General features: G+C 35.5%; 1 protein-coding gene across 1 annotated transcript; it reads right to left on the reverse strand.

Moving 5' to 3' along the window:
- Positions 1–7,414: 7,414 nt before the first annotated feature.
- On the reverse strand, positions 7,415–9,134 carry LOC133037325 (uncharacterized). The gene is made up of 4 exons (XM_061114356.1): positions 8,585–9,134; positions 8,299–8,490; positions 7,886–8,211; positions 7,415–7,806 (listed from the first exon to the last, which is right to left on the reverse strand). The coding sequence occupies exons 1-4, from the start codon at positions 9,086–9,088 to the stop codon at positions 7,668–7,670; spliced, it is 1,161 nt and encodes a 386-aa protein (XP_060970339.1). The 5' UTR covers positions 9,089–9,134; the 3' UTR covers positions 7,415–7,667.
- Positions 9,135–9,992: the final 858 nt, after the last annotated feature.

The following is a 9,992-nucleotide window of genomic DNA, read 5'->3' on the forward strand; positions in this document are numbered from 1 at the left end:
ACCCAATAATTAAACCCATAAAATTAAATAATATTCACGATTAACTTATATATCTCTCTAACAAACTACAATTTTTGAAATTTTTTTATTCATAACTCAATAATTAAATCAAAAAAAAATTAAACAATCTTTACGATTAACCCATTCATCACCCATACAGGCAAACACAACAAAAGCCTCTCTCTCTCAGATTTCATATTTCTTTCTCATCGATTGCAGTTCTGTTATTTTACAAGAGTGTCCAAGCTAAAGGTCAGAATGCAATCATCAGTTGTTAATTCTCATTGCTTTTGGTAAAAATTACACCTTTAATACTTCTTTGTTACTTTTGTTGTGCTATTTTGAGTGACGGTGGCTTTATAATGAGCAGATGAGATTTCAGTTAGCATTGTTAAAATTCATGACTTCTGGTAGGCTAACAGTGGTAGCTTCTTAGGAATACTTGTACACATTAATTTTGATTTTACTCTGTTTTTGACTCCATATCTAAGATTTCTTCTTGGTAGTGAGAATGTTCCTTCAAGTGTTAGTTATTCTTAATTTTGTAATATTTGAACGGGAACAAATGCAACATATATTATAACCTTATTATTATTGTTTCTAATATGTTTTTACTAACATTTGTAGTTTAATTTAAACTCCATTATACTGGACATAAAAGTTAAATTTAAATTTATTATTCAAATCTCTCTAAATTAAATATTATTTATTTCCTTCCGAACTTTTAATATAATACTTAATATAAAACATAGCATACGTGTATCGCACGTAACAATATACTAATTTTTTTATACACATATAATTATTCTTCCAAATATTCCATTCAAATTTCTTTTTCAGTTTTAATTAATTTTAAAAAAAAATCTACTACCAAACATTTTTTTATAACAAAACTTGATTTTTTTAAGAAAATATATATCATTTAGTTTTTAATAATATATTATATATGGTCAAATGTCTTATAAAAAATAATAAAAAATTATGAATATATATATTAATATATATATTAAAGGCTCATACAAAATATATATATATATATATTAAAGGTTAACATATATATTTTTTTTTTAGATTTTAGTGTGTAAATTAATACATTTTAAAAGAAAAAATTTATTTGTAATATTATTAAGCTATTATAGAGAGTCATATATACCATATTGAACTAATGTAATATTGTTGTGCTATTATGCCCTATTTATGGTGTTCTCTTATTCGACTTCTTCGTGTTTGTTTTTTTTTTTCTCATTTAAAATTTGATTATAATATATTGGTATATTACAAAATTTGATATATTTACTATAATTTGGTGTTTACTTTTAACAAAAACTAATAATTTATTTATTATTTTTATTTCTAACGTTCGTTTATTTATTATAGTTGTATTTAGTTATTCTCAAAGATTACCTTTGAGAATCGAGATATGTTCAGTAATCATCATCATACCAAAACATTTAGAAATATGCAAGGAATTTATAACAAAATCATACACTAATGTATAAAAAGTTAGTAGTTAATTAACTCAAGTATATAATTTGTTTTATGTACAGAACAAACTTATTTTGATCAATAACGACAATCACAAATAAGATACGATGATGACAACGATTTTGAATGTAGTGGTGACTACAAGTGTGATAATACGGTGATGACATAGGCTTTAAATGATAATAGTTTTAAAATCGTATGATGAGTTTTCTATAGATTTATTAATTGTTTTTTTATATCTCTATTTTGTGTGAGGATTTTCCAACCTCTATTTTTTTTATTTTACAATAACGTTTGAAAATATCTCTTTCTTGCTTTCTTTTTTAGATAAGAAATTGAATGATGAATTTTTCTACAATATTATTTTATTTTTTTGTATAAAAATTATGAAAAAATTTAGTAAAATAGTTACTTATACTATTAAAAAAATATATTAAATTTAATATATTTTTATAACTTAATTATCAATAAACAAAATATAACCGCACGTGAAGCGCGGTTTGTTTCCTAATATATATATATGAAGGAGAGATATGAGATGGTAACATGACACTCTAAGATCTCTCCAATTAGCATTATTTATTCTCTCATTAATTCTATCTCATTTTTTTTTTATTTTTTTTATTATAAAGGAAAGATATGAGGCGGTGACATGAAACTATATAATGTTTATCTAATTAGCATTATTTGTTTTCTCTTTTATTCTCTCATTTTTTATTTTTATTAGCTTCATAAATAATAATTCCAAAATTTATATTCAAAAAAAGTATTTAATTAGCATTATTTAGTATTTAATTTTTTATTAGCATTATTTAAGCTTTTTTTTTTTTTTTTTTTTTTTTTTTAAATTAAGATCTCTCATTTCACCTTTTTAGCCAAAATTTGGCTTTTTGGCTTTTTTTTTTTTACAATTAAAATATTTAAAAAATGATCATTTTTTTATCACTTACAAAACTCTTTATAAATATGACTTCACTTTAAGATTTTTCAAAATAGCACTACTTATCTTTTCTTAATTTTCTTATTTTATAATTTTTTATTATGTTTATAACTATTAGTTGATTAATTAATTAAGAAAAATATTTATATGCAATTCAAAAAAAAAAAACCATTCTATTTTCATAATAAAAAATGCTTCTACCGTAACTTTCAATAGACATATAAAAAATCTATGTATAAATTTATATGATTTTATTCAAACCCTAACAAATTAAAGAAGCCTTTCTTTCTAAAATAAATAAATAAATAAATAAATTAAAGAAGCCTTCAAGAGAATCAACAACAGCTTCTTCGATTGAATGAGTGATCACAATGACCAAAATTAAAGCATATTTGTTCTCAATAATGCTTTCTTTAATTGAATGAATGATTATAGTGACCAAAATCAAAGCAAATTTCTTTAATTAATAAGGGAAATTTTACTTTTTGGCTTTAATAATACAAGCCATATCAAAATTTATACCCTCCCTTAATTTGTACAAATTTAGTCCATTAATTACATGAACTTCCCATTTTACCCTTTTTTTTTCAAAAAAATAAAATAAAATAGGTAAAATCTGAAATTGATCTTTCTCTCTCTCTTCCCTCTTCCCTCTCTCTCGTGCACCACTCTCTCTCTCTAGAAAAAACTGAAAAATTTATCAAAAAAATTCTCTCTGTCCGTCCCACTCTCTCGTCCCTCTCTTTCTTTCCTCTTGAATGGTTGTTTTCTCGGTGGGTGTTGGTGGAAAACCGAAGCACAACCCAATATCACTCAAGAATCTTACACCATTATAATGGGTAAGTTGTGTTTTAAGCATTTTGTTTGACTTTATGTAGTTTAAAATTGTTATATGTGTGTTATTTGTTGGAACTGCTGTTTTTTGGTCTGAAATTGTTGAGATCTGGCAGATCTGGTTTTCAGTCGAATTCTGGGTTTTCCAGTGTTATCGATGATATATCGATAATATGTCGATGGTTTGTCGATGATTACAAAAGGAAAGGTCAGTGACGACCATTATCGACGTTATGTCGACATAATGTCGACGTTATGTCGACATTAAGCAGCAAACATATTTTTTACAATTTGTCGACAACTTGTCGATAGTTGTCGACAGCATGTCGACAACAAGCGTTTATCTCTTTTTAGAAGTTGTCGATATTTTGTCGACACCATGTCGACAAAATATCGATGCAAATGAAAAAAAGCCGTAAATAACATAACATAACATTAAAATAACATAAAATTAAAGGGAAATTTCATTAAAATAAGAAAAAAAACATAACATAAAAAAACATTAAAAAAAACAGAAAATAAAGTTCATAAAAAAAAAACAAACATTAAATAAAACTCACCACAAGCCATAACATAACAAATTATTTTTTTTTTAAATTCTTTGGCTTGTGGGTGAGCCTTGCAATACTTGCATAATGTTCCAGGCTTCACCGGTTTACCGTTAAAGATGCCTAGTTTGCAACGACGGCATCCTTCGGGGAACCCTGGTGGTGGAGCCGGCCATACACTAGTTTTGCAAAAATGTGCTTCAAGTTGCCTGAACCTGAACTCGTTCCCACATCGTTCTCTTTCGAAAGCTCTTTAGGCGTCAAAAACTTTCTGCATTTCAGGAGTAATTATGCCAACATCAGGCTCCTGCTTCAGCTCTTCAGGAGTTAAGATGGGGAACTTGCCTTTGTTCTTTCTTGGGGCCATATTTAGAACTTAAGAATAAGAGAAATTTTTAAGAGGAAGAGAGAAGTAGAAGACAAGAGCACTTATGAATAAGAAAGGGATTTTCTTTTATAGAGCAGTAAACATGTTGGGAATGTAGGAAAATTTAATGGTCATTAAATGTGTAACTGTACAGGTAAAACGCATGAAATGGTGTATTTGTCGACTGAATGTCGATACTATATTGACATGATGTCGACAACATGCCAATTTAGTGACACTGCTAACTTATTTGTCGATACCATGTCGACGTCATGTCGATAGCTTGTCGATAGGACACGTGTCTGACATGCAACGTGTCAGTTGGGAAGGGTTGTTGGGAACGTAGGTAAAATTTATTAACATTAAATGTGTAACCGTAAAACACGAAACGCATACACTGTGTGTTTGTCGATTAAATGTCGATGGTATGTCGATGTTATATCGATGGCGAGCATGCTTGGTGTGGTTGTCGACGTTATGTCGATAGTATGTCGACACAATGTCGACAATTAGTGCCCTAATTTCTGATGTTGTGATTATCGACATTATGTCGATTGATATCGATGGGATGTCGATTTTTATTTTTTTTTGGATGTTTTTTCCTTTACTCACCTTGTTTTTTTGGTTTGCAATTGCAGGAGAGAAAGTGTTCCTTGTTGTATCGTACGATGGTGTTTGGTTATGTGAGAATTATAATTGGATCTACAAAGCAAATAGCAGCTTGATGTTGACAGTTACAATTGAGACAACCCTACAAGAACTGCGACAAATTTTATATGAAGAGTTGGAAGTTGATCCGGTAGCGTATGATTTAAAGTTGGAGATTTGTTCCTTGTACATGAAGGGAAAAATGGTTGCGCCAGAGGTTATTAAGAGAGAACGCCAACTGAGAACGTTTTTAGAGATGAGGGCAACAATGTCAAATACAGAGTTTGTGCCATTATTCGTGACCAAGGTGAGAAAAGTTGGGAATTCGGAGCCTACGCCGCCTACTAATCCTCTCCCTCGAAGTGTGGTAGGGTCTTGCGTTCCCGAAACAGATGTTGGGATTGGTGTGAATGAGGAGGTTCCGACCAATTTAGAGGTTCCGACCAATGTAGGGCAAGAACAAGAAGCGACAGGATTTCATCAGTTTGAAGAGTTCGATACACCCTTCTACAATAACGATCCTATTATAGATTTGAATATGGACGATGAACATGATTTGGCAGTCGATGAAGCCGTAGCGGGACCATCGTTGAGGTTAGAGTGTGTACCGAGTAACCAAGGTACACAACGAGAACGACAACCTCGTAGTGAAAATCGCACTACACCTGGAACTAGCAGTAGTCGACAAGGCAGAACTGAAGAACATGCTCGTCATGCAACGTTCTCAACGTTCTACTCTTTTGAAGTTTGTACCAAGTTCAAAGCTCCCATGTGGACAAAGGAAGATATAATGGAAAATCATGAGCTAACTACTTGTTTACATAGTAAGGAAGCATGGGTGATAGAGCTTGGTAATTTTTATGAAAACAAGGAAGAACTGAGACAAGTAATGGGTAGGTTTGCACTTAATAACAATTTCGAGTGGATGGTGAAGAAATCATCCCCTGATGTGTTGTACGTTACATGCAAGGCTCCAGATTGTAAATGGAGATTGAGGGGGAGGAAGAAGATGCATTCTGACAACTTTGAGGTCACTGTATTTCACAATGAACACACATGTAACTTGAATGCGAGACGTTCAGATCACCGTCAAGCAGCACCATGGGTAGTTGGCCACCTTATTAAGGGGAAGTACACCCAAGATGGAACTAAGTACAAGGCTAAAGACATACAGAGGGACATGTTTGACAACTATGGTATCAGTATGAGTTATGTGAAGGCGTGGAGGTGCAGGGAGATGGGACTTACGTATGCTAGGGGTACGCCTGAGTTTTCATACATGAAGCTTCCTGGGTACTTGTACATGCTGGAACAGAAGAATCCAGGTACCATTACTGACTTGTACTTAGAGGATGAGCGGTTCAAGTACTGTTTTATATCACTCGGTGCATGTAGAAGGGGATTTTCTTTTTGTCGTCCTGTTTTGAGTATCGATGGCACCTTCTTGAAGACGAAGTACGGCGGTATAATGTTAGTTGCTGTGGCATATGATGCGAACAACCAATTGTTGCCGGTTGCTTATGGTATCGTTGACAGTGAGAATAACGACTCCTGGACGTATTTCTTACAGAAGTTGAGGGTAGCAATTGGCGTGGTTGAGAACTTAGTGTTTGTGTCAGATAGGCATCAAAGCATTGATCATGCTGTTGAACTCGTTTTTCCCGAAGCAGTCCACTGTGCATGCTATCACCACATTGTTATGAACGTGAACGCCAAATTCAAGACTGATGCTTTTCACAACCAAATATATAATGTTGCTTACGCATGGTCGAAGACTGAATGCAATAGAGAGTTCGAGAAGCTTAGAAAGATGAATCCGGCCATTGCTGCATATGTGGAGAGTATAGGGTTTGAGAAGTGGGCTCACCCTTATTGTTTGGGCGATAGATACAACATCATGACGAGCAACGCTGCTGAAAGCTTCAATAGTGTCACAGAAGAGTTCAGGAAATATCCAATAACTACTTTGGTTGAATTTATCAGGTTCACACTCCAATCGTGGTTCGTTGATCGCCTCGAAAATGCTGACAAATGTGCCACCCCTTTGGCCACGCTCTTTGAAAAAAACTTGGCAAAAATTCATGAAAATGCAAGGTACAGGCGCGTCCAACGAAATGGAGCCAATTTGTATAACGTTGGTAGGGGACCTAACGGTGAAAGAGGTGGTGATGTGAATCTAGTTGAAAGAACATGCACCTGCGGCGTGTTCACGTTATTGAAACTCCCTTGCCTTTATGCATGTGCCGCGGCATTGAAAACGAACACAAGTGTGTACACGCTTTGCTCATCTTATTATTCAAAAGAAACGTGGAGGAAGATTTACGATAATACCATCAATCTTGCTGGTGACGAGGATGATTGGGTTCTCCCAGAACACATCAAGAATATGAAAGTTGGGGTACCTGTGGAAAAGAAGCCTGTAGGTCGTCCAAGAAAAAGCAACGCTGGAAGAAGACGGGAGAACCGTTTCCCGTCTGGTGATAAAAAAGGTTCTGTACCACGAAACTGCAGCCGCTGTGGCAGTTCAGGCCACAACAGAGCAACATGCAAAGCCCGCATTTGAGGCGTCTTGTACGTATTCGTTGTAATAACATTTTTTCTATTGGGAAATTTGATATATTGTAATGATGCATATTTTGTCATAGTTATTTTTGTTGAGGTTGAATATTTTTCAAATATTTTAATTATTTTTAGGTTTAATAGTTATTTTTGTTGAATAATATTGATATTTTATATTTGAAACCACGAATAATTATCAAAATTTGAACGAAAAGAAAGTCTATATATACATAACTGTAATGTTAATTACACAAAATATACAATGTCCCAATAATTACACATATAATCAGCCGACATTTTGGTAAAATAAATCAACACACCACCGTTGACGAAACATAGCTATCCGGTCTGGCGTCACATCGGTCAATCCACGCTGCATCATGAGATGCTCCACATACTCAATGCAATAGACGCCACAATCACCACTAAATGCAAAATAAAATGTAAAGTCAGTCTAACGTAAAACATATTTTAATACTATAGTACTTTTTTATCGCTATGTACCTGGTTGTTGACTTCGGAACTAAGTCGTGAGTGGCTCGAGTCGAGTGCATTTTTGGAAGCACCGTGATGTCCCTGTTAGTTAACGCCATGATCTGGTTGTTATGTGGAAATTCCCCGGTTGCAAGGATTAGCGAGGGCAGCAGTTCTCCCCAAGTCTTCAGGATGGGTTCCATGGCGGTCCAATGACAGACGCTGGAATCACAGTCGTAGACATTAATTTTCCACAGCTCTATGTCGACTTCAAGTGTGACCCAGTGCCTTGCCTCGGGAAGGTTCAGAACGAAGTAAATAAACTCGTTACCCCTCCATCTCTCAAAGACTTGGGACTGTAATTACAGAGAACAACGAAACAATTAACAAACCATAATAATCTTCCCAAACAATTAACATTTAAAATCTTACTAAAACAATACCTTATGAACCCCTCTGCAGTAGTCCAGGATATAATCCTCCCACACAAAGTTTTTCCTCGGACCCTTGTGGCTCGTCCATGCACTGCTGATCATGCTGGTCACGAATGTGGAGAGAATGACACCCTTCTGAGGAAATGTCAGTGGATAGTCGGTGCGTCGCCTCCTCAGCATATGCATTGCTGCATCTATATGCTGCATATAAAGGGAAATGTCAGTTAGACAAAAAAATATATTAATTGCACATAAAGTTGTAAAGTGAAGTAATATTATAAAATACTTTACTTACGTCATCTGTAAGCCATTCCTTTGGTGTGAGCATTATCCAAAAGAATCCTGGACCGTAATCACCACTTCTCAAATCCCGAAGTCGGTGGTTCGGAATGAGTCCAACACACCACTTTCGGAAAGTGGTTAACAATTTCTCATCCGGTGGCTCCAGGGGATCAAAAGTCGAAGATGGCCTATGTCTCCTCTTCATCTCCGTATAGTCACCGAACCATACAGGAGGCTTTCTCTTCCTCTTCCGACTCTTAACCACTGCAGGTTGTGCCTCTATCGACAGAATCTCACCCTGCGACTCGGTGTCATGTACATGGATAACAGGTTGTGCCTCGATCGGAGTCGCTGGAGCTCCCTCATAAGGATCGTAATCGTCGGGGAAGACCTCCTCCTCTTCTACTGGGGGTGAAGCAGCTGGTGGTGGGGTAGATGGATCTGCTGGGGCCTCCGGTGCTGAAGCTGTCGTTGGCGGACGATTCAACATGGCCAATATGTCTCTGAGCTGCTCCATAATTACGTTCTGACCACCCTTCAGCTCTACATGGCTGGTCTCGTATGCCTTCTTCAAATTTCGACATGAGCGGCATACAAACCCGAGTGTCGGCCCTCGATCCTATCCAACCTCGCCACTAAATCGCTGTACCTCGCACCCCGAACGCCTGATGAAGATGGTGCACTGGGCTGAGGTTCTGAACCAGTGGCCTGAAAAAATATTTATCAAAAAAATACGGTAAGCATACGATAATTCCACAATGTAACAAATATCACAAAACAAAAACAATAAAAAATAAAGACATAAAAAAAAAAGTTCCAAAAATTGGTACCTGAGTGTCTGGGACCTGAGTCTCTGGTACCTGACTACCTGCCTCAGCCTCTGTGTCATCCACACCATCATCAACCAGGTTCTTCACACCATCGTAAGATATGGTCCTCACAAATGCCTCCTCCTCTGTCCGTGGAAGTAGCCCCTTCACCACTTCAAGATTCTGTTTATGGTTCAAAAAATATCAAAATAAAACCATTTAGCATTTATTACAAGCATTTATGTTAAATAATTATTCTGAACATAAGTAAAAATCATACCCGTCTAGAAAATAATGCGCTGACGTCTTTCTTCCCAATATCGCCTTTGCTCGTCCAGCTAAGCATCCTGGGGAACCGAATCCCGCGGTTCGTGCCATACCTCTTCCCAACCTCCAAAATGGCCTCGTACGCCCAATATTGTACTGCAGGTGCGAAGCCATATGCTGTGTATTTGCACTCGTGCTGAACATCCGAACTCAGCTTCTTCTCGTAGTTGACCTTCTGTTTCAACATGTCTTTTTGAAGCGAGTGCATGAGTCTGGCGAATGAGTGCTTCTCCCAAGGAATCCGGAAGAAGAACTCGAGGTCTTCCACATATCTAAGTATGTGAG

This window comes from Cannabis sativa, chromosome 4 (genome assembly GCF_029168945.1).
Source record: "Cannabis sativa cultivar Pink pepper isolate KNU-18-1 chromosome 4, ASM2916894v1, whole genome shotgun sequence".
NCBI lineage: Eukaryota > Viridiplantae > Streptophyta > Magnoliopsida > Rosales > Cannabaceae > Cannabis > Cannabis sativa.

Coding starts and splice junctions, on each gene's coding strand:
- LOC133037325 (XM_061114356.1), bottom strand. CDS start 9,088: ATGGAGCAGCTCAGAGACATATTGGCCATGTTGAATCGTCCGCCAACG. Junction 8,212..8,298: donor ACTGCAGAGGGGTTCATAAG/GTATTGTTTTAG, acceptor CTGTAATTACAG/TCCCAAGTCTTTGAGAGATG. Junction 7,807..7,885: donor GTTCCGAAGTCAACAACCAG/GTACATAGCGAT, acceptor TTTTGCATTTAG/TGGTGATTGTGGCGTCTATT.